The 25217-nt window shown below is 40.0% G+C and overlaps 4 protein-coding genes across 4 annotated transcripts; all 4 read right to left on the bottom strand.

Annotated features, from left to right (window-relative positions):
- Positions 1-495: 495 nt before the first annotated feature.
- On the bottom strand, positions 496-2121 carry MELLADRAFT_101280 (uncharacterized protein; the record flags this gene model as incomplete). Its single annotated transcript, XM_007403634.1, has 6 exons — positions 496-672; positions 1047-1190; positions 1250-1549; positions 1665-1686; positions 1811-1859; positions 2028-2121. 6 exons carry the CDS (start codon positions 2119-2121, stop codon positions 496-498), a joined length of 786 nt encoding a protein of 261 aa, XP_007403696.1.
- Positions 2122-2857: 736 nt separating this feature from the next.
- On the bottom strand, positions 2858-4491 carry MELLADRAFT_101279 (uncharacterized protein; the record flags this gene model as incomplete). Its single annotated transcript, XM_007403633.1, has 3 exons — positions 2858-3303; positions 4078-4248; positions 4269-4491. The coding sequence occupies 3 exons, from the start codon at positions 4489-4491 to the stop codon at positions 2858-2860; spliced, it is 840 nt and encodes a 279-aa protein (XP_007403695.1).
- A 3289-nt stretch (positions 4492-7780) lies between these two features.
- Positions 7781-9647, bottom strand: MELLADRAFT_114899 (uncharacterized protein; the record flags this gene model as incomplete). Its single annotated transcript, XM_007403632.1, has 3 exons — positions 7781-8755; positions 8825-9228; positions 9321-9647. The coding sequence occupies 3 exons, from the start codon at positions 9513-9515 to the stop codon at positions 8380-8382; spliced, it is 975 nt and encodes a 324-aa protein (XP_007403694.1).
- A 2093-nt stretch (positions 9648-11740) lies between these two features.
- On the bottom strand, positions 11741-14330 carry MELLADRAFT_46405 (uncharacterized protein; the record flags this gene model as incomplete). Its single annotated transcript, XM_007403631.1, has 8 exons — positions 11741-12200; positions 12290-12436; positions 12518-12680; positions 12851-13292; positions 13407-13495; positions 13567-13720; positions 13789-13820; positions 13901-14330. The coding sequence occupies 8 exons, from the start codon at positions 14215-14217 to the stop codon at positions 11940-11942; spliced, it is 1605 nt and encodes a 534-aa protein (XP_007403693.1).
- Between the last annotated feature and the right edge of the window lie 10887 nt (positions 14331-25217).

The following is a 25217-nucleotide window of genomic DNA, read 5'->3' as shown; positions in this document are numbered from 1 at the left end:
ATATTGGATGCTCCTTAGTTCTAATAAAATGTCCCCCTGTGTAGGATATTATGTAAGAATATCCATGCCCACTGCAATTGTGATACCCATATGAGATATATCAGATACATACTTATGAATCTATGTCTTCAAATTGTTTAAGCATTTGATTATCCTCAGTCCTAATCAAATGCCCTCAGGCTCCTGTGTAGGATGGTATGTAAGAATATCCATGCCCACCGCAATTATGATACCCTTCACATCAGGGATAGTGGTTGCATGTAATTTGTCAGTATCCACTAGTGGGTGATGAAATCTCCAAATTGGAAAGTTCATGAGATTTCAAGGAAGTTTAATTATAATTTTGCAAAAGTAGGATGGGGTTGAATGCGTGGGTCAAAGATAGAACCTTTTACAACTCTATTTGATTATGGATGCAAACAGTTGCTTTTTGGATATTTGAAACAAGCATTCAATGCTATTTTATGTAGATGAGATACAACATGCAAAAGCGGATCATAAGCCTTCAACCACCCCAATGAAGAAAGGTTTCCTTTCTGTCAAATAAACAATTGCTTTGCCTTTATACTGTGTCATCTCATCCATGCTCAGGCAGGAGGATGATTTGTAATTTGTAATGATGATCCAACTGGTGATTGGCTCTTCACCCAGTGGATCACGACCAAAGCACCACTTTACAATCATGTAAAAGCTTCATGGAATATCAAACTTATGACACAAATTATCTACAAATTATCTACACTTTATACAATCAATAGCCACCGGTTTGTGACCAGAATCAAGGCCCAGACATACCAAAGGCAGCTATGTCTGGGTCATGTCTTGGTGTACGTCGCTACATAACCAAATGCTTGTGTGTACCAAACCTCTTGAATTGAGGGTGTTGCCTATATTGGGTCAAGTCCACGCTGTCTTCGGCTTCTCCTCAGCGTTTTCTTCATCGTTGTGAGATGAACGAGTTGAATCCTTGTAGCCTGCCAAAATTCAGTGTTAAAAGTGAGTAAGTAGCACATTGTGTGGCATCAACATCAATGCGCCTTGCTTACCTGTATCTCCCAGGTGTTGTCAATTGCATACGACACAACATTTCCATGTAAACTGATGAGGTTGCCAACTGCCAGCGCTTTGATTAGTTTCAAGTTGATGTTGTCCAGCAAGTAGTTAGCGTGGAAATCAAGACCATGGGTTTGCTGTTATAAGGAATGATCAGGAAAATGAATAAACATTCCAGGGTGGGTACACTACTCACTTCGGGATTCCAGCATTGATGCAAAACCTTTATGACCTTAAAGGTTTTGCCAGTTGTGCGCCTGATTGAACAATCTACTATCCGACCTACACCTTGTGCACAAGTCTTATTGGCCAAACAATTCGGGAGGACTTTGGCATGGTCAATTACAATAGTGCTTGCAGAGAACTCCAAGATTATGGGTGTGCTATGAGTTTCACTAATTCCCACTTGTCCTTCAATCCTGTAAGCGCGTTTTTCTTTTATTTTGCACTGATCCCGCTCGGCGGCAATGTGCAAGCTGATCCCGTGGAGACCGTTCTGATTGATAAAGACATCAGTGTCAAAGTATCTGAATATATCGGTGTTTACGGTGGGAATCTATGCCAAAAACATCAGTCTTCAGAAGATTTTTTGACATCGTGTTAGGACTTACTTCGTCCTTCGTCCAAAATATACTGTTGAATCGCAAAGGCAATTTAGGTGCGACTTGAACCTCCATCAGTGTAAAGCTGTAAGATATGGTGCGAAGAGTTTTTGGATTGATTAAGGAACTAAAGATCAAGCAGAGGAATTGAGTACATTGTTACTTTAATAGGGATTGTGGGACTTTTGGCTTGTGACTGTTTTCCTGATTTAGAAACAAGCGGGATCAGTCATGACCATTCCTTTTGCCTTTAGAAATGAGCCGGCCTGGTCATTGCCATGCCGTTCAGATGCTTATCTGTCTTGAGCGACTTCAAATAGGTGAATTAATGCTCATTGTGAATCAAACCAGGCCAAAAAATTTAGACTATACGTCTTGATTGCTGAGGGCCAGCATTGGCAATTGCAGAAAAGACTACCAGACTCAGACAAGGCACTTTGCCAAAAAAGCGATTGGACTGTCTCATATTGACAACACAATCCTCGGTGCTCTACCTATGTCTCCATGGACATAGAACCAGATGAAATTCAATCCTCTAAGCATGGAATTAAATGTCTTGTGTGAAAATCACTGGGGTTTACTGTTGAGCGCTCTCTATCAAATTAATAGCTAGTAGCCAAAGTTTAATCCAGCAATTTACTTTTATAGACTTGAAGATCAGGAATCAAACTAGAAAGGAAACAAGTTTTGAATAATCAACGCAGAAGTCAAGGGATCAACTGGTTTCTGGTTTCACATTTAACGTCATAAGTGACTAAGTAGAAACTATTAATGGATGTGATGATCTTGGAAAAACAGTTGAAAATCTAAAACTTAAAGTTGATATTTGTTGATCTGATCAATAGTGACAGAAACCTTGATGAATCACGTCAAGGTAAAAGAAGTATAAAAAGGACCAATTGTTCTTTTAAGGAGGAGAGAACAGTGGTATGTAAACTAGACAAGAGATCACATATAAAAGAGAATCACATGAAGTACAACTAGATACATTCTTTTCACCTTTTGATTTTCCAAAATTGATGTACCGGAACCCTGAAAACAAAGAAGCATTTTTCACTTTGTTCTAATAATCAAATAATTGACTGAATGTTTGTTGTACTCAAAGTTTAAATAAAATTTGAAATTGCGAGGTTTTTTGACTGCTATTTGATAGGGAGATAAATTTTTGGAAAGGTGTTCTCTTTATTTGCTTTGGAGATAGACTATAGTGGAACACGGCCAAATTGGGTTTGAACAGAAATGACCGCTTGTTCGTGGTTGGTTGGTTCTCGAGGTTGTCCTGCGGGGATCTCGAGTAAAGCAGAATCATAAGCGTGCATGAATGCAAGAATCATGTGAAATGTAGGCCAGGCATTTTCCATATTGATCCCAGCGGGATGAATCTGCAGTGATGCTTGTGCTGCAGCGACGAATTCAGAGAGCCACAGGGGAGATGTCATCATCAGTTTGTCAGAATTGGGATAATATTGAGCGCGGAGCCTATCAATATGGGCTGGCAGGACTGGAACGAGGCCCTCAACGCTGTTTTCTGAGGCGGGTGCGTAGTAGCAGAAGTTGGGAGCGCAGGCGGTGGGGAGCGCTGTTCGCTTGTCAAGTCGCTTCTTATAAGAGTTATAATCGTCCATCCATTTGTTCAAAGAGTCTTGAACTAATGGTACCCAAAGATACAAAAAAAGAAGCCTATGTTTGGAAAATGTCAGTCGATCTGAAGGTTGGTCCTTTCACAGTCTTGTAACTCACTTTTGTAGTGGGTCATCTTCATCATACTGTCCACTCTCCATCGAGTTGAAAATCATGTCAATCAAGGCAATATTGTGCTGAATCATGAGCTGGGACCATAAGCATTCAACTTTCTGATTGTGAGGTGAGGTGGTGTATTTATGCCGAGCGATAGCTTCCTCGTGAGAAATGTTTGCAAATTGGAACAATAATTCGATTTGGTGTGCGGCTAAGTTAATGGTTTCGGTTCCGTGGTTGGTTACAGTTTTTCGCGGAATGCCTCCTGCTTGCTTGACGATTTCAAGAAAATACATTCCAATATGAGCCGGGTTGTTATTAGTGATGTGCACAAAGAGGCCCAGTACACGCCGAGACCACGCATCAACAAAACCGTAGATGGTGATTCCAAACTTCTTGAGCTTATCATGTCCATCGGCAGACCACGCGTGGTTAGGACCTGCGACATGGAATGTTCGGCGTTTGATTGATGCACGCAAACGGTTCTCAACACCATCAGCATCCATTTGCTTCACCATGATACCAACGATTTTACTGTGCCCAAAAGGTAGATTGTGAGTACAGATAACACGTGTTCCTATATGAATTGGTTAGGGTGTTGGTATAAAATATACTGACCAATGAACAGAAACACGGTACTGGTTCCGGAGAATGTGGTGAACCCGACGATATCCAGCTCGCTTACCGTCTGCGCGCTGCTTTGCATGTCGAATCAAGTGAGCCACATCATCTAAGGTGACTCGCCCTTGATCGACATCGTCTTTCCTGCGTTGTAGGCCAAGGAGGTTGCAGCATTGTGCCAGGGTGCGCAGTGAGATACTGAAGCCATGTCGCTCTTCAAGTATCGGATGAAATGCTGCGCAACAAATCCTTGACCGTGATAGAATCTGATTAGAAGATTGTTGAAGTCTTGAGTCTCAGCGTTGGGTTGTATCTGTAAGTCCCAGTTGGCGCGGGCTCGAGTGATGGTACTCTGTGAACAGTGAACATCGTGATGTGTTGATAGTTCATGTTGGATCTGCCGATTGGTGAGACCTTGCTGAACCAGTGCCGCAATGACAGGACGATGCGCTTCAGTCACTATTGTTGGAACTGGCATGGACGGGGTTTGTCGGAAGGATAATGTCAGAGATGGTGAGATGATTTTGAAAGATAATTTGCGAAGGGTTAAAATTTGCTTCACGATACAGGTCTGATACGACTTAAAAGTAAAAAAATTCACCATACAGGCCTGATACAACTTAAAACATAAGTATGTTATTTCGTAAATCAAGAAGTAGAATCCTGAAGCACCATGAGATGCCAGGTGAGTCATGTTGACCATAGAAATTTATTTAAGCAGATGCCCCGGATTATCATAGATGTGGACGGCGGTCTGGCAATACAGGTCAGGGTTGGCTTAGTTTTAAAGGAACCGTTTCAGGGCTGGTAATCAATTTTCGACCTTTTTGATCAAGTGACTCAGGTGGCACTTTAGTGCCACTGTATGAAACACTATCCAAACATGTTACAATAATATGGATGACAGCCATTTATCAAGACTGGGAATTTGTTGTCTTTCTTTTGAATAAGTTGGTCGAGTTATGGAAAAACTATGTTTTTCTCAATTAGGGAAGATTTTTATCTTCTTTTTTTTTTGAAAATCAACTTTATGCATTTAGCACACCCAAAGGAAAGTGGTGATCCTCTGTAAACACCTTTGTGCAAGCACACCTGTTAGGAATTCAGCGTAAGTACAGAGTCATATAGACTCAAACTTCTTGAGGGACTCCACAGAGCTGAGCAGGCATTTGATCCTCCTTTCTAACCCCCTATCCTAGCCTCAACCGGAGTCACAGGGGAGGAAGAGAGTGCTTTTTTGGTGTGAGGAACAGTGATGAAACTGTACCAAGATTCTGGACTTTAACCACACAAGTTGATGTTGAGCTATGCATGTGTACTGTCTGCCTCAAATGCTGCTACAAACAAACCCTTGATTGGGATTGGACAAGTCAACACCAATTTTTTTGATACTGCTTCAAATGAGGTTCACTCAGACCCTATGATGGGATTTAACAGATTGTGATGAGTTGGATTTATAGCCATGAGACAACTATTCTTTGCAACAAGACCTTCCCATGTCCTGCAGCTGTTTCCCTTGGTTTTGGTCCTGTGTATAAGAGTGGAGATGTGAAAAATGTTTAGTTTTTAAGATAAAATTGGCAATATAACGGAAAGCTTTTGGCGTGTCTAGTAGCTTCTTATAGCTGTTCCAATCTACCTTGCCTCAGGATTATTGGTATAGACACTTGCTTGAGCAAGCTCAAGTGTGAGTTCTTGCCAATGGCCAAGAAAAGACATGAGGTTGAGGTAACACTGTAAACATTATACACTATCCCCAAGGGGAACTGGGAAAATGATGAGTGTTGTAGTTTGTCATCAAAAGATCTATCACTGCACACCTGAGCCATAACACCCACACTACATATGTGCAACAAGCTGGGTAAATTATTAGCTATCATGTACATAGAGGTCTGCTCAGTTCCCTGCTCATCTGAATGAGTGGATCATATGTAATACTTTCTTTATTTTTTTGGTTTGACAAAAGCATTCCAAAAATTGACTACATACACTGACTCATAGTTTTGGTGTGATTTCATCAACTAAACCTCATGTAACACCCTTTCTGTTACTGTTGAATGGCTTTCAGAGTATCACATGAGTAGCTACAGAGGTATATGTAGTCAATTTTCAGGATCATTTTATCAAACTGGAAAAAGTTACATGATGTATCACACATGATTTACTTATTCACACCAGCAGGGAACTGAGCAGACCTGTATGTATATGATGGCTAATAATTTGCTCAGCTTGTTGGACATATGTAGTGTGAGTGTCATGGCTCATGAGGTGTGCAGTTATAGATCTTTTGATGACAAACTACAATAATCATCATTATCCCAGTTCCACTTGAGGATAGTGTAGAATGTTTACAGTGTAAGAAGTATGTAAGGGGTCCTCAAAGACTTTGGGACCAAAATATATATGTTTCCCCCCCAAAAAAAGTACAAAAAAAGTGTGTAGGAAAAATCTGTAAGCATACAAGTTGAAGTTGGAACAAGTTTTAACATAGGGGAATAGGTGCTGAGTGAGGTAGAGCTGTGAAATATGTAGAATGACTTCTTTAGTTTTTCTTACATCTTGTCCCTTATGACATTTTTTGGTAAAGAGCTCTCTGTACGGTTTCTGAGTCTTTGTTAGTTAGCTTGAACAAGCCCTCTCTGGGCGGCCACGTCCCCGCGCCTTGCAGAGGGGCTTGGGACTAATTGTGAAATTCTGGCACAGAGACTCCAAGGATTAAGTCCTCTTAAGTCTTTTTTTGCTTTTTCCCGTTTTCCTTTGCTGATAAATACCAATTTTCCTTGCAGGCAACTTTCTTCAGTCCAATGTTGTACACATCCTGGTATGCTCATATCTTAGATATCCTGGGTGATGTGACCGGGAAAATGTGATGAAAATCTTTACAACAATGCCCTTTTTTGGATTTCAAGTCGCTTTACGTTGTGAATACAGGTTGTACAGTGCCAACCACCCCCTTACAGGGCAGACATAAGGCTTGAAAAGGAACTTCAAGTGTTCACGAGTGGGGGATTTTTCCGGGTTGATCAGCGGTAGAACACATGTACAAAGTTATTCCAAAGAACTTTGCCTGTAAGGCAAAGTGTTGTTTATCAGTGAGGAACACCAGAAAAAGCAAAAAACAACTTAAGAGGACTTAATCCTTGGCCGAGTCTCCGTGCCAAGATTTCACGATTAGTCCCAAGCCCCTCTGCGAGGCGCGCGGACGTGGCCGCCCAGAGAGGGCTTGTTCAAGCTAACTTTGTTAGATTATTCTTCAAATCTAGGTTTTCCACTCTCAAGCTTGTCCTTCCTCTTTACCATCTGATTATCTTTTATCATCTTCATCCTTAAGATTATCATCAAGTTTTTTATTCTTCTTACAAAACTTTGGCTTGTTTATTTTGTTTCCCACCATCCCTCCCATTAGTGTTACAGGTATTCTTATTGTAGTGTTAGGTTAAGCTGCCCCTAGGCTCTCTGCTTTCTCTTTTCATTGCAATTCGCTTCAGGTACTCTGGGGTTGTCCAGCATTTTAGCAACACACACACACAAAAACTTTAAGCATTCTTATTTCAGAAAGACTCCCATATCTCAAACCTCTTCCCTTTGAGTACTATATTTGTTTTATTTAACTGAAGATCTTGTAGGCTTGTCTTGAGAATCACCATGGTTCAATTGATTTGAAGAAATCTCTTTTAAGGATTGAAAGAGAGAAAAAACCCAAATTGAATTGAGTTTCATTCGAAATTCAATATGTACCAAAAATTGGAAAAAAAAAATCTTATGTAGGAGAAATTGTTCATGTTCTTTATATATTTTTACAAAAAGAAATCAAAAAAAAAAAAAAGAAAAAGGCTACAAATTTGTTTTTTTTAAATAAAATAAAATTAAAATTCAATTATAAATTAAAATAAAGGATAAAAAAAATTGAAATAAGAATCATGAATTGAAAAATTATAATACAATTATATTTACATCATTTTACAAAACTCATAAATTGAAAAGAAGAAGTAACAAAGAAAGGGGAAAATCGAAAGACAAATCCAAAAAAAAAGTGTTCGTGAAAAGGGAAAAAAACGATCCATTCATCCATCCATTTTTCTTACGATTACAACAACAAGATGATGATAATCATCATCATCATCATCATCATAGTACAACGATTCCAAACTAAGATTACACATAAATTAAAAGAAAAAAGAAAGAAAGAAACATTCCAACCGGTTTGGTAATTCAAAAGAAACGATTCAAAAGAAACCATCAAAAGCATTAAAGATAAAGACGAATAAAATACAGAGAAAAAGAAACCCATGAGCGTGTTGGTGATCATCAACCAAGTGTTCGTGTTGTTGCAAAACAAAATCTCAACTCAATCCAACTGGTCCCATCAAATCTCTGAAAGATTCGAATCAGATTGTAAGATTGAATGTTGAAAGTTAACTGATCTTCTTCTAAATTCTCCTCTACCCAAGACCTCAAAGACCGGTGGAGGAGTTTCATAAAGTTCCAAAAGGTTTGCAATCGAAAGTGATGGATCTGAAGGAGGTCGTTGACTGATTGAAGGATATGGTGTTTTTTGGTGGGGAGCTACATGGTTCGATGGTTTGGATGATTCGTTGGATTTGGTCGAGATTGAAAATGTTAGAGTTGAGGGTGGAGCTGATAAGATTAAGTGATGGGTTGGTGTTGTGGTTGGGATCAAGGTCGGTGAGGTTTGTAGTTTGATCGAATTGATGGGCATTGAGGAATGGTGTTGATGGTTTCTATATGCAAAAATTGAAATCAGTACCTTCTTTCATCAACAAGAATCGATCATGATAGTTCACACTTACGATGGATGGTGGGTTGGGTTTGATGAATCGGTTGATTTGCTATTACTTGACTTAGGAGTAGATCTCCGTCGATTGATAAACTGAGGTAACTTGGAAAAGTTCGAACTCGAACTAGGATTGCCATTAGGATTCGAATTGGAATTCTGGCCAAGATTAGTGGAACCCAAACTATGGCTCAAGGAGTGTCGTTTAGTATCTAAAAAGCTTTTGACTGATAACCGATTCAAAGGTGAAGGTGATAGATTGATGATCGGATTGGATGTAGGTGTATGAATGGTTTTGGTTGAGTTGGGCGTCGTTTTAGGTGGAGTACAATGAGTTGAATGTTTGGTACTCAATCTACGAACGAATTTACCTATCGAATTGTTGTGTTGGATTGGTGAATGTTGTAATGGAGTCGACAACTTCAAATCGATCAACCAAAAAAAAAAAAACGATATCCAACTTAGTTTTCTGTACACCGGTCAATCTGAATGGTTTTATTAGCAAGACTTACATGTTGGATTTGTTTGGAAGCTCGTACTGGTTGTTCTAGTTTCAGCGCCTTGAAATCGTTCTCATCTATACATTCAATAAATTTAGAACCATGTAAACCTTCTTTGATAGTAGTGAAGATCGAATTGAATTCTTGATGTGAATTCGAATTCGAATCAGATTCACACGAAAGACTTTGTTGAAGTTCTTGACTCATTTTCTAGATTTTCCTTTTTAAAGGGGGATGGATGTTATTGAGTAGAATGGATAGTAAGTTGAAGGTTTGATACGATTTAGCTATTAATAGAAGATGAATAATTAGATGAGTTTGAACGAAATCAGAAATCTGGAATAAAGGGGATTAACGAGTTGTCCATGCAAGGAAAGAGAACCGTTTAAATCGAATCTAAGACACTTCAAGCCATTTGTTTAGATTAAATTTAAATTAATCTTTCATAGTCTTCTTTCTCAATAAATCCTGACGAGATCGATCTCCAAAATGTTCGATCATAGATCTCCTACATTGTACTTCACTTTGAATCCGTACTAGCATTCCTTTAAAAGAAAATTAAGAATTTTCAAAAGATCTATTTGCCATCTTGATTTCTATAGTTCAAATTGAAATGGTTTACCTAATTATCTATTCAAGTTGGCATTGGCACGCTTGCCATCTTGCCAACGCTTGGTTCATTTAATTTTTAAGGTCTGGGTCTTAAATGTGACTTCTGTCAAATTCTATCAAACTTGACACAACGTTTCACTGAACCAAAGACACCAAAATTTTGGGGGAGGGCTGTTGGCTTAGTCAGGCGGTGGGCGCGTTTTTGGTAAGGACGGGCAGGGACGGGCGCGCCATTTGAGTACAAACGCAGGAAAATGGAAAACTTCTTTTCAAAAACGGAAATCAAGACCTGTTCTATATGCTTGGATACTACATAATAGGACTTTAACAACTTGGTAGAAGTAGTCTTGTTATTAGAATTTATGTAACAGAAGAAAACGATCAGATCATTCGAAATATGTCTTCAAGGTCCCATGACTTTGAAGCACTGTTCATCCGCACGAAGTCTTTTCAAAGTTAGACAAATCAAAAAACAGAGTATTGATCTAGCCCAAGACTAGGGTCAAGAAGACCTTCTACCTGATCAACCATACTGACAGGAAACACACCAGCTTCAAAGTCTTCAAGAGCGTCGGGTCCATCAAACTCGTTATCCGAGTTGCTTTCAACCCCTGGGTGTTGACTCGCTGCTACTGAAGACCTTTTTTTGGAGATCTTGGCTCACAAGAAAGTCCCTTTCCAACCTGTCAGATCGTCCAAAGTGCATTGGCATACATTTGGTTACAATCCTTTGTCTTTGTACCTATAATATCTGAGAAAAGACCCTCAACATCACCTGCATGCCCCACCAGCTGGGGGACCAATTAAGTTCCTTCAACCGATTTGTCTGAGCTGATACCTTGACTCAGAGCCAGTAGGCCATCTATCAAATGCAAGATTATTGGCAATCTTCAAGACTGAAGTTTGATCTTCATTATATTCAGATATCTGAATTTCTCTGGATCATGCCTACAGTGCAATCAGTGTGTTCACTCCTCCCATGAGCTTGTGGATGAAAGACTCGTCATGTGGAAACGACGCATGAGGGCTTTCCAGAAGGTGGATGTCCAGATTTTATCACGCTCACTGACACCATGTCAATATCCTTGTAGCATCGACGTGCACACACGGAGAGTTTTGTTCTTGAGAACCCTTTGTGAACAATGATTTAGTTATGGGATTCACAGAATCCTTTGTTATCAGCTGGGGTCAACTGACTGCCAACATCCCAGTTTATAAAGGGAAGATGTGTCTGTTGTGAAACCTCTTCAATAGGTCTGTCAAGTGTCTAAGGAAACTAATTTGTGTGCGCACATCGACGTGCTACAAGGATACAAACACGGTGTGATGATCGAAGCCGGTGCGACAAAAGTGCTGAATCATCCCGGGAAAAATCTAGGTGCCGTTTTTTCCGCATTGTCCGTTTGGCCGGATGGGATAGTCTTTGTGAAGCCAGTCGGTTTGCAAGGACAGGCCAAGATCATGACATTGTTGTTGACTTTGGGAAGAGCTTCCTCAAAGTCAACGGCGGGACATTTAAGAGGTAGTTGAGGAACGGAGGATGTGAGCATCTTCGAGTCGAATCTTTAATCTTTCACCTACAAACAAAAACCCCAATAATCTTGCAATGAACAATAATAACGCATTGAAAGATTGATAACCTTTACGCACACCAACAACAACAGAATCACAACAAATCATAAATCACTTTCTTCAAACAAAGAAGAATAACATAAACTTATGATTCATAAAATACCCTCAAGATGTCATATGCACCAGAAAGCTAAAAACAAAAAAACTCAACCTCAAAGACCCATTCCTTCAATCCGTTTAATTTGTTTCCATTTTATGTTGTTTTTTTTCATCAAAACCTTCTATAAAACCTCAATCAAATCCATCAATAAAACCTATCACAAAGAAGTCAAAGTCCTCAAATAAAGAAAAACTAAAATACTATGCATATTTTTTTTTCGGAATATTTTATATTACAATTCAACAAAAGCCAAAAAGAAAAAAATTGATTGAAGAGAAAGAATGTTTTCAAGAAGAATGAATTTCAACTAATCCATTCCCAGTTTCTTCTTCCACAATCCAACTTTTATCCCACCCTTCTTCTCCTTCTCCTTCTCCTTCTTCTTCTGTTTCATCTTCTCCTATTTCAAATTGAGTTTGAACAAGTTGATATGATTCACTACCTGATGATCTACTTCTAATCTCTCGATCTACTTTTAAATCTTTATCGATTTTTGAATAATTTCCTTTCAAGATTTCATGATGATTAGAATCAATAGATCTCATTGACTTTTTTTTCCAAACCACACACAAAAAAAAATCAGTTTCTTTCCTCCTTGGACTCAAGACTTTCAAACATCCCGAACATGAACGCGTACCATTGAATCTAACACTTTTGATTGTTTTTCTTCAGATTCTTCATTTTCTTTTGAACTTATTGAATGTGATTCAAGTGCGATATCATTATGATTTAAATTATCTTCCAGTGAATCTAAATGTTTAGATTTAATTGATTCTTGATATTTCTAATCATACCAACACATAAAAAATCAAATCAGTCAAATGGTTGTGATTCGAATTCTTGGTGAAATTTCTTTCCAACAAACCAAAACGTTATAGAGAGCTATTCCAAAAAGAGTGATAGCTAAACCTGAGATATTTAAAGGTGTCATTGTATCGTGAAATACGACAGTTGATAAGAAGATCGTTCCGACTTCCTTGAAAATCCCAGCGATTGATAATGTGACCACTGATGTCCTTTGGATTAAACTAACACCATATAGTATTGAATTATGCAAACAGATCATCAGTTATCAGGAAGAGATTTCAGAGAGATTGGATTGAAATGAGGGTTTGCAGACGTGATTTAGTCAAATTCAAGAGGTCATTCAAGACCATCAAATGATAAGTTCAAGCAATCAAAAGAATCTTGTACTCACAAATACTCACTAACAGTCATCAAGAAAGCCAATCCACCAGCCGTCACAATATATCCCATAGTAGTCAAACTTTTACCTAAATCACCAAAGAAAACTTCTTGAGACATAATCGTATTCCAACCTTCAAAGGCCATCGAACAGATTGCCAAAGTGATGCCCATAGTAGGAGCCAACCAAAAGATCGTAGCAATCGGACTGTTCATTCCCATGGATTTCTTATCTAATAAGATTTGAGTTAACGACCAACGTAAACCTCCCATACATGATGCAGATAAAATTTCAATCATGCCCCAGAAATCGAATTGAGTTTCAGATGAAACCATTAAGATCACGCCGGCTGTGATTAAGGCTATGATTCCGGTAAGTTTGTAGGTTGGTTTTTCTAATTTGAAAATGAATGCGAAACATAGTACAAATGCTAATGATGAAGATTTACACATTGCTGATGAAGTTTGATTCGATTGAAGTTGTTTAAAATTCGATTCATGGATCTTTGATCAGTTTTGGGTTCTTCAAAATTGATAAAGATGATAAGATTTCTAGGGAAAAACTAAACTATAGAATGATAAAGTAACAGTTTTGAGACTTGAATTTGAAAGACCGATATCTAAACCAGATGCGATACCACAAGGTGCTGCTTTGGTACTATAAAAATCAAAAACCATTAGTTTTGGAGTGATGACTTGTTGAAAAAAAATCACAGATTGATGACTTACGCATAATTATGAGGAGATGGACGATTTGTAGGACGAATTGAATTGAAAGTTGCAAGAGATAAAGAAGCTAAAATGAATTGAATCAACATATGACAAGATGAAACGAAGAGAGGATATTGAAAATTATAATGATCCGGTGAAAACATCCATTTATCTGGGGAACCAAAAAGAAAACGGTTCAGTTTTTTGCAGATTGGCTTTGACAGGTGTAATGAACTCAACTGTATAATGAGATGAGAGTTGCAAAGAGATACCTGTGAGTAGATTGGAAAGATAGATAGTAAGCTTAAAATTCAAATCGAAAGATGAGATGAATCAAAGGATCGAAACTTACCATGATAAGATAAACATGACATTTATGATCACATTTTTGATAAATTGCTGATGTTCTTTAGATTTCGATCCCAAGTTATTAAATGAAGGTTGATAATGAAGTGATGAAGTTGATTCATGGGATGTTTTAGATCTAGTCTTAGAGTTGGTTTTGATTTGATTTGATGATGATAATGATGGTCTTGTTGCTGTTGCTGTTGAAGTTGAAGGGAATGGTGATTGACTTCCTACTAATGGTTGAGATTCTTCCACGTCATTATATTGTGAAGTTGAATAAGTTTGATTTGATGAATTCTTATCAAATGGTTCTTGATTCATATTTCAAGCTGAGCTCGCTTCTTATTCGTTCGTTCCTTTCGTTTTGTGGTTCTTGTTCTTGACGGTTTGCTTGTTCGGTCGTTTGATTGACTTTCCTTGTAAGTCACTGTTAGTTGGTTGTTTTGATTAGAAAAGGAAATGATTTGAGTTTTGCTAAATTCCAACATCACACTTGTTCTAAGTATCTACAAACTCACCTTCCAGCTGCTGAACTGTATATGTACACATTTTCAAACCCTTCCTCACCTCTTGTGCTCTCTACAGCTTCGATTAGACTTTGCATCAAAAAATCATCCATGTTGCAATAACAAATGTCGGATGAAGACTCGTTGCGCATGAGCGGAAACATTGACGAGAGCTCTGAGGCGAGGAGGGGTTGGAGACTCCCTGGCTTGGATAACAGATTGTACCTCTTAAGCTCAAGAGGGACGAGGTGTTCAGAAAACCTTGACACCTTCCGAAGAAGCCAGCGCGTATGTACCCCTTGCTTCCAGCATCAGCAGCCGTGATTTATCGGTCTCGTGCACAACAACTCAAATGACGCTTTTCAGGAATCATTATGCGATAGTGAGACAGATTACAATCAGTCAAAGGAGATACCACAACTTTTTCTCTAATCTTATGAGATGGTACTGAAATGGCATCGATCCTTCAGCTCCCCTGGGTTTCCACATGTATTGGTAACTTGATCGTGCTCAATGAAACAAAAAATATGCCTTGATACTTTGCCGTGAAGTATACCAACATAACATAGGAATCTGTCTGAAGAATAACAGCTATGGCCACTTTTTGCAAAAGTGTTATGCAGATTTTGAAAAGAATTTCTGCAATCAGATCATTACATTTCCTCCATCATCATGTTCATCCTTTTCAAAGCACTTTAATCACTCAAATCATGCTTTTCCTTCACTTGAAAACATAAAATAGCCACAAAGTAGTTGAAGCTGATGTACAATAACCACCATTTAAGGTGATCTCACACAAACTCAAAAAGGTGAGTTTCTCTACTCAGATATTCCAATATCCTTTTAGCTTAACAAAGCCCTCTCTGTGTGGCCGCATCCGCGCCCTCGCAGAGGGGCTTAGGACTGATTGTCAATTTTTGGCGTGAGCACTCAACATCCGTCCGGCCCGCTATGAGCCGCCATATTTTCTGATTCTCATAGCGGGCCGTTTGAGCGCTATCTACCCAGCCATTATTGGCCACTATCATAGCTACTAGCAAGCCCTTTGACCATAGCGGGTGGGCCGAGGCGCTATAATCACGCCGCTACGTGATATATAGCGCTTTTGAGCGCTATGAAGTCATTCCACTACAAAGCGCTATGACGGCCAATTGTAGTGCTGTGAAGTCAAAACTCGAAATTGCCATCATATGAAAACATTGAAATTGATATTGAATTGACTTAAAGAAAGACAAAAAACAAGGAAACTGTAATTAAAGAAAGACTTGAAAAGATCAACCAATCAAAATGTAAATAAAGAAAGAAAATGAGAAAATGGAACAAAAACATTAAGATTGGAATGAATCAAACCAAAGAAAGAGTATAGTGGGTAGTGTCTAAAAGCGTGTAATATTGGGCCGGCCAAAAAGCTGATTTATTACAAACTCCATTTTATGAAAAGAACTTTCTCTACTGTAACCATTGTTAAGAACAATATGTTCAATACAATTTTGGACTGCTATTGATGTGAGGATTCCAAATCTGCCCTCAGCGTCGAAATTGGATCAATTTTGTGGATCTTATACACCTTTTCTCAAAATACCTGATTTCACATGTTTAGGGACTACCCACTATAGGTATGAGAGCAAATCAAAGCAATGAAGATTTTGGAGAAAGATAGATATGAAAGTATTGGAAAATACTATGTCTTCTTCTTATCACTCACTCTCTACATTTCTTCTTGAACCAGCCCCATGCCTCCTTGAGTTTGCCTTCAGCGTTCACAATGTCTGATCTTAGCCTCAGTCAAATCCCAACTCCTTGTCATCAGAGAAACCGGCGATGTGCTCTGCCCCGTCGTGGCCCTCCGCAACCTTATGACCTGCTTAGAAAGGGTAAAAGATCCTCGGCTCTTCATGACCTGGGGAAGCAATGGAACTACCGTCATCACTAGACCTGTCCTAATGAAGACCATGTCAAGAGCCTGGTGTATTGACTTGAACATGACCAATCACTCCTTTTGAATTGGAGGGGCAACACTCCTCACCAAAGCTAGGAAGATGGACGTTCTCCTGTCATGTGTTATATCAGAGAGAATGGAACAAACAGCATTGGAGTGCCGCACAACGGATATAGAAGACGTCATCCCAAGCTACACTTAGTTGTACTCGCACAAACTTGATACTATGTACCACACCTCCACCTAGTTTTAATCATAATTCTATTTGCTGTATATATTCACTGTATATATCTCCTTATCCTCCTTTCAGTAACTAACGCTCTACGCTGATGTTTCAACAAACTGCCCTGATTCTTTGTGGTTGGGACTTGTTTTAACCAAGGGGAATAGGTAGTGGCTTAGGGAGATGTGAAATCGTAACAAAGAGTCTTATTTTGTTCTTACTCATCTTCAAAGATTAGTGTGTCAAATGGTAAAGAGATTAGTAATGGTTTTCGAAGGTTTTCTGTCAAATCTCTTTATCTCTTCTCTGATGATTTTCTAGATTTGTTTGTCCCATTTCATTAGTGGCTCTCAAACCTGACCCAGTTTCAAAAAACCCGGTTGCCCCAGTGGAATTTTTGGCTGGGAGCTGTCAACAAATGTCAACTTGATACACAAAGTTACTGCCAAAAAACAACTGGGTCAACTGGGTTTTTCCGGGGCAGGTTTGAGAGCCACTACATATTGCATTCTTCTTTACCAATTTGAATTCATCCATAGTATTATCAACAAAAACTTAGGGCCCATTCGGCTGGTTTTCGAAAAATTCGTTACACAAAAACGAAATTTCAATCTGCCCCTGTTTCAAGGGGCAGATAGAGATTTTTGTTTTTTGGCTTTTCCGGTTACCGAACAGTTGACCAATAAGGTCAACAAAAGATCAAAAAGATCGTTGTTGACCATTTGATCAACGTCAACTGTTTGGTAACAAAGAAATGAAAGTGTTTTTCGATTGAAACTTGAAAATCAATCGGTCCGTTTTCGTTTTCCCATCCATCCATCCATCCATCACGGTCATCATAGACCAAATTCTTCGTTTGTTGACCAAAATCATCGTAAATCACGTCATTTAAAACATCATGGAGCATCGTTCTCGCTCTTCACTTCAGTCTCTCACACCTGAAAAGCGCGCCAAAGAGCAAAAGTTGCTTAAATTGCAATTTCTCAAACAGCTCCTTGCTGTTCAACATCAACAGTTTCAAGTATTTTGTTACTTTAGCACTGGTGTACAGGCTTGTGCAGCTCAAATCCTGCCTCATCTCACCAAAACTCCGTGTCTTACTTCCATCCTCAGCGGTCAGGCTTGGATTGATGAGCTTATTGCTAGTCCAAATAACTCAGTTTTCTATGATAATCTTGGAATGAACAAACCTGTTTTTTTTGAACTACGTTCTGTACTTGAAGAAACTGGAATTTTATATGACTCTCGTTGGATCACCGGAACTGAGAAGTTGGCAATACTTATCTATACTGTCATCACCGGCCTTTCTAATCGTAAACTTCAAAATCGTTTTCAAAGATCGGCTGATACTATTTCTAAGTAATTCATCTATCTTTCCTTTTTCGCTTTTTTTTGCTTCTTTTCAAATTTTCTCATCACTATCTCTTTCGGCTAGGACAATCAATCACCTTATTAAAGGAATTTCCAACCACAGAGATTTACTCAGCAAATATATTCCTCTTCCCAATGCCAACACTCCTCTTGCGGATACCTTTTCCAAGAATCCAAAGTTCATGCCTTATTTCAAAGACTGCATCGGTGCAATTGACGGTACACACATTCCGGTCACTCAGCCAGCTTCCAAATTCATTCCTTTCTCTAATCGTAAAGGCTACACATCTCAAAACGTCCTTGCTGCCTGTAATTTCAACATGGAGTTTATTTATTTATTGGTTGGAGCTGAAGGAAGTATGGCCGACGGTGCTCTTTGGACTTTGGCTCGAAGTCGTGATCTTACTATCCCCGCCGGAAAATATTATCTCGGTGATTCTGGCTTTGCTCTCACTGAAGATTGTATTGTTCCTTTTCGAAAAGTCCGTTATCATTTACGAGAGTGGGAAAAGAAAGGTTTCAAGTGAGATTGATTTTTCTTCCATCATTTTCATACTTTTCTCTGTCTTTCTTCTTCTCACCACTCCTATCCTTCCATATTAGACCGATGAATAAAGAAGAACTCTTCAATCTTCGACATGCTAGTGCACGTAACGTTATTGAGCGTATCTTTGGAGTTTGCAAGAAGCGCTTTAAGATCATGGCTCATGGGTGTGAATACACCATCGAGATTCAAATTTCAATGGTTACTGTTATGTGCTTCATTCACAACTTCATTCGTGTCAAAGATCCAAAAGGTTCAGCTGAAGAATTCCCTCAATTCAGAGAAGGATTCATTCCCAACCCTCAAGATACTACGGAAGCGCCTACTCAAGAACAATCTGGTTATCTTCAAGAATTTGGTAGTGCTGCTGAAGGTAATACCTATGCTAAAAACCTCAGAGATCAAATTGCAGAAGATATGTGGAGGGATTACTTAGTATAGACTGAAAGAAGAAAGAAGGTAAATCGAACTAAACAACGACACGGACTACCTCCCATGTATCCTGATGTCTAAATCATATGTAGCTATTTTATTTAATATTACAACTCTTAATCAAAGCATTTTTAATTTATACATGTATCATTTATCACAAGTCTCAAAAGCATTCTTATCTCACATGTATTACAAGTCTCACTTAGAAGTATTTTTATTTTACATTTATTAGTCAAACCTTTTGTTTTTGTTTGTTTAATGAAAGGTCCTCTCAGTTCATACTCAGTTCATATGAGTCTTTGGATAACACATATACAGGTTAACATTGCAATCACTAAAAAACAAACAGTCACAGCCACTTCTACACTTGTATCAGTATATATATATACAAATGTAGTTAATAATTTTTTTAAAAAGGTTTAATAAGTTTTTATTTAAGATCAGACAGCAACAACATATTTATTTAAAGGTTTAATTGATTTTATTTAAGATCACTCATCTATCAGACATTTGTATCAGCGTGTATAGATGTAATTGATAGTAATTTAAACCTGACCTTGAAAGTAAAGAGAATGACAAGATAAATGATCGCAATTAGTCAATAGATAATGAATTAATGAATGATCGTAAATGAACTACTTACGATTTTTGTTGAGGATGTATCAGAGCCAACCATCACGCTCAGAAGGTGGTGTATTGACAAAAGTCTCAGCCATTACAGGCTTTTCGGCAAATAGATCTAAAGCAGTGTAGCGTTGAGTGGGTTCAAGAGAGGATTTATAGATTAAAGAAACTGCTGAAGCATGAGTTGAGGGTTTGGTAGCTTGAATCACATGGGCTGCACTGTCGATAGAAGCTGAAGTCGAGGCAAAAGAAGATTGGATGTTGGAGCCAAAGGTCTTCATATCCGAAGACATTCCATCAAGAATCTGAATTCCGGATTGTTTCTTTGATTTGGTTGGAGCGCGTGCTTGCAGAGCGACCTTAGACTGGCGGTGTTGTTTTGCCGCTGGAGATTCGTCCTCTGAACTCAAGTCGTCCTTGTTGGGCTTGTAACCAGCTCCAGGTAAGTCGGGATCGTCCGAATGAGGTGATTTGGCAGACCGATCGGATTCAGGTGGTGGAGAAGAAAAACCCAGATTGAAAGGATCCTCGGTTTGGCCAATAAAAGGTGAAGGGAGCTCGGTTCTCTTGATGATCGGGGTGCTTGAAGGTATAGGTAAGTTGGTCTTTTTGACCTCCGTTTGCTTGCTGATTGGGGTGCTTGAAGTCGAAGCTAGAGTGGTGTTATCGACAACTGACCCTGTAACATACTTCCCTGTAGCCTTATGACCTTCCACCAGAGTACCGATCACATCAAATAGGGGGAAAGGTCGACCTTTCAACCGAGCATAGTCCTTGGCCTTGGTACTCTTCTTCAAGAGGTAAACAAATCAGTTTAAATAAATACATGAAGAAAGAAAGTAAAACTTAAAAAAACTTACAGTATCAGCAAGAATGGGCGCCCAGACTGCATCAGGTAGATTGATGCAGCCATCCATCCACCCTGCCCCACTCAGCCCATTGAGGTGTTTGTAATCGGCATATAGTTTTGATAACTGTAGAAGCAAGAAAAGATCAATAAAACAAAAACAAAACGAAACGATAAAAAACGTAAAAAAGTCTACTTACAACATACCAGTGATTCTTACAAGCCTTCGCGGTTTTGACTCCACTAACAGTAACTAGATCAGTCCCTGGGATCTTCTTTCTTTCACTTCCTGCAAGTTTTTCAACAACAGCGGTCCAAGTGGCAGGTTTGAATCCATGCGCCGTAGTAGCGTTCTGGGGTCCAATCGGTCCGTTAGCAGGGCGGCGTTCAGAAAGCAAAGCCTCAACATAAATCGCATTGTCGTCATCGTCCCACTGCGCTTTGATCTTTGGTTCTTTTGATGTCTCGGCGATTGGTGGGTTTGAAGCAGTTGGATGGTTTGGAGTGGCTGAGATCAGGTCAGTTGGTTCTGGGCTAGGTGACTGAACTAGAGTTCGGACCGCTCTGGGGGCTCGAGGTCGTGGTTTTGGCTTGGGTTTTTGGGTGGTAGCCATAACAGTAAGATGGATTGAATAGATGACGGGATAGAGCTGAAAGTACGATACGATAGAGCTGAAAGGACAATACGAATACGATAGAGCTGAAAGTACGGCGGGATAGAGCTGAAAGTACGGCGGGATAGAGCTGAAAGTATGGCGGGATAGAACTGAAAGTACGGCGGGATAGAACTGAAAGTACGGCGGGATAGAACTGAAAGTACGATACGATAGAGCTGAAAGGACAATACGATAGAGCTGAATAGATGATGGGATAGAGCTGAAAGTACGATACGATAGAACTAAATAGACAATACGATAGAGCTGAATTCCATTGTTCCGTGACTCAATTGTCTTTATTGTAAGAATTGAGTCTTCTCTCTTCCAATTTCAATATTGGACGAGAGAAGAGTCTATGTGGGCTAGAGGCCTTCACGAATTCTCCAGAATTCGTGAAAGCCAGTTTTTAAGGGGATATATCTTTTGCGTGTTCTACGAAAGGTTTTCTTTAATCATTCTAGAACCTCAAAGGAATATCCCCTTATAAAGACGTGAGCTTGGGGAGCCGGGGTCTCCTATAACTCAGGATGGTGCCGGTCCTGAGCCTCATCGGCTCTTCCCCACACCGTCGCTAGCCTCACTAGGTTCCAACGCTTTATCCAGCATTGGTCGATTTGTTCAAGTGAATCATATGAATAAATTTTTTACAGTAGTCATTTCAATAGATGCAATTTGTTCTCAACCAGGACATATCAAGGTAGAGTTGTACCCAAAGACGAGTATATCGGAAGTCTGCACCTCTCCTGGCATAAGACATACTGTGCGCACCTCCACTCGATATCAGACCATTCCCGTTGGTAAAGTGAATGGCAACCAGATTTCCAACAACCGAGACTCTTTATCTCGTTCGTTTCTATACCTGCCTTCGCTAAGAGGGTTGCTCCTCCTATTCGAAACGAGTGTCCCGTCATTTGGCTTGACTTTCCCCATGCCTCTTCCAAAACTTTCGTTAGGATCTGTCTCGTTATGGCTGTTGTCCCGCCATTATGCCAAGTCATAAAAAGACGTGGGTCTTTTACCCTCTCCATCCTTCTCACTAAACGCCCTAAAGCTCTAAAAGGGCAAAGTCTACCCCCAGTTTCTCTCAAGACTAAATATTGGACTTCCCCTCTTTTTGCTGTTTTGGCATCTCGGTGTGCAATCCTCGCCATACGCTGTCCGTTCACCGAGACAAACTGCAAATCAGACTTCAGCACCGCTGTCACGTCACGCCTATCATACGTTGCTGATTTATACACCAGTTCACCAATACGCGCCAGACCCCAGTAAGCCGTTAGTGCCAGAGCTTGAAGTCCAATCGGGTCTACGGCTGATTGCTCAATATAATCTAACAATTTGACCAACGCCTTCGGTGTTACCGGTTTACGACCTCCGTTTAACATCTGTGCCGCCATTTCTAATCTTGTTGAAGATCTTAAGATGCTTCCCAGACGCGTCTTGCTGATCTCGGGGCAAGATTGACCGTGGAAGTCATGCCAAGTACGTATTGCAGAGAGATACTTGTGAATTGTTGCCACCCTGATAGGTTTGTTCTTTGCATTTGTGTTGTAATTATGGCCTGCCCACACAATGAAGCTCTCGATCGTTGATCTGGCAGCCGGGAACGATCGAAAGCCAAATTGATTTGTGAAGACCTTGAACTTTTTCACTCCGGAGGCGTAGGATTCCAGAGTATTTCGCTTCCATCCCCCCCTAATCATGTGGCGTTGTGTGCTTGAAAGTCTCCTCGGGACGTCGTCTTGTATCCGAAGAAAGGTCGTCAAATCGCGCATTCTTGTTCAGTCTATTAGCGTACAAATGAGCGGAAAACAATCCTCAGTACAGTACATCTCAGAGACATCTATTCTTCAAGTAGGGGTTGTATTCTTTACGTTATTAGTCCTATGCCTTGTGGATGCGTGTGGGTTCGTGAGTGATCACAGCCTTTTTTCTGTTTGGATGGAACGTGTCTTGAAGAGGGTTCGCAATGGACAATCTCCCCTCTCTTATCTTATTACATCTCCTCTCACTTCCAGTAGTACCGGGCTTTCTTCTCTGTTCTGCTCTTCCTAACTCATCAGTTTATGTTTGGCCGTCTTTATCAACCATCTTTTAATTTAGGAGCTGTCTAGCTGATCATTACAAACACGCTCTCTTTCTTAGATACACCGCCATCATATAGTACGTACAAGACTACTAACAAGCTGATGTCTCTTATTTAACTAATCTTCTTATCTTTTACAAATTGCGACTGGTGGTATTCTCCGGAAAGGTCGCGATTAGTCATAATTTGGTCTCCGTCTACTCCTAAAGGGACAAACAGAGCAGCTCTTCAGGTTAGTGCTTGACTCCTATTTTGTACAAGGGATTGTTTCGTACTTAATTGAGCTATCTCGCTCACCTGATTTAACTGGTCTTCCTCGGTTGTATTTCTCAACCAACGAGCGAGGTCGGGTGGGATTTCTACATGGATCTGACGGAACCAGTCCTTCGAGGAGGATATTCCTCTTGACAGCTGGTCGGCCGCATTATCCAACGACGTAACTCTTCTTTGTTCCAGTTGGCAGTCATGAGAATAGAGGAGAGTACTGATTTCTTTCCATTCGTGATTTACCCAGAAATCGTGAGAGCGTTCATTTCTTAACACTCCTTCTGTAGTTGTGTTGTCTGTAAGGACTAAGAAGCGGAAACCTTCCACTTTCCTTTGTTTAATGAGAGCCAAAAGGCCCAAACGAACCGCTACTGTTTCCAGCCAAGCTATTCCTCGCTTCGGTTGATCTAGTGGTGTGTTCCATCCTGGGAGCAATGTAAACTGTGACCATTCTTTGCCAATCACAACGCCAATTCCAAAGGAAGTCGAGGCGTCACCTACCCAACCGACGTTGGTTATTTCTCTCTTTTTTAATAGATGCCTGTTTGGAAAACCTAGCAGAGCGTTCATCCATACATTCAAATCTCCTCTCGTCACCGAATTCATTTTCCGTTTTGCAAACCTATCATGCCATTCTGCTGCCCATCTGAAACTACTGGATAGATCACAACGTAGTTGTGGGAGAATGTACGATACGTGGCTGAGCCGACCGTTCATCTTCTCTACCTCTTTGTAAGAGTAAACGGTTTTGCTTAGAAAGGTGTTTAGCTGTTCTATCCTTTGTTGCAGTTTTGGTAGAGGTAAGCTGACCGTCTTGGTCTTGAAATCCCATAAGAAACCGATATATTTTTGTTTGCTGGCGAAATGAGAGAACTTTGTTTCGTTAGTCTTTACACCTAACCTTGCGCTATAAGCTACAATCTCGTCCATGGTGACGTTGTTGGACTCCTCCTTTATCAGGAGGTTGTCGTCCACCCAACGGAACGCTTCTTTCAGACGGAAGTGTTTCTTAACTAATTCTTTCCAGCCATCGGCTGGACCGCCGAAACTTCCGCAACCTCCTACTCCACCAAACGAGATGCACGTGTCTACATATTGAAATCCTTGAAAACAGGTTAAAAGTAGGAAAGGCCATTGGCTCGGTAGGGTGCCGATCTGTCTGTAGGCCTTTTCCCAGTCGTAAAGGCCAGCCTCAATAGGATCTTCCGTTTCTGCTACGAACTCGGATACAATCGAGAAGTTGTCCCAAGTAGTCTTGAAGTCATCTTTGTCTACAAAGGAATTCACGCTTGGAATGGCTGGGTCATTCTTGGGGAATGACAAGTCGTTGATAGGTCGAAAAGACCCGTCACCGTTTACTACTGCTCCCATCGGACTAGATCTGAAGAAGGGAAAACGAGTTTGTAGTTCTGCTGTTGTAAAAGGGCCGAACATCCGTCCGGCTAGAACTTCCTTTCTTATGTTGTCCATGATCTTGTCTTTCACTGCTTCTGATGAACGGTGGTTTGGGGGACAGTAGAACGGCAGGCTTCCTATTTTATGATCAGGAATCCCTTGATCGAATCCGTTCCTAAAACCTTCTAAAACAAATTCATACTGCGGTAAAAGATTGTACTTCTTCAGTTCTTTCTCCCATGACTCGATATTCATGCTGCATGTTGGTCCTTTCGGCCATCTGGAAACTAGAGGGTCGCACGTTCTTTCTTTTGCTGAGCTAACTATTGGATCGTGAGTCGGTCCTTCTGAAATTAAAGGTCTCAAGGGTACTAGCTTGTTGACTCTTTCTACTGAGTTTTCTGCGTGTCCTTCGGCAACTGTACATCTTTTCC

The sequence above is a fragment of the Melampsora larici-populina genome (genome assembly GCF_000204055.1).
Source record: "Melampsora larici-populina 98AG31 unplaced genomic scaffold MELLAscaffold_1, whole genome shotgun sequence".
Taxonomy (NCBI): Eukaryota; Fungi; Basidiomycota; class Pucciniomycetes; order Pucciniales; family Melampsoraceae; genus Melampsora; species Melampsora laricis-populina.
Note: the sequence above shows the minus strand (reverse complement) of the source record. Positions and strands in the feature narration are given on the sequence as shown.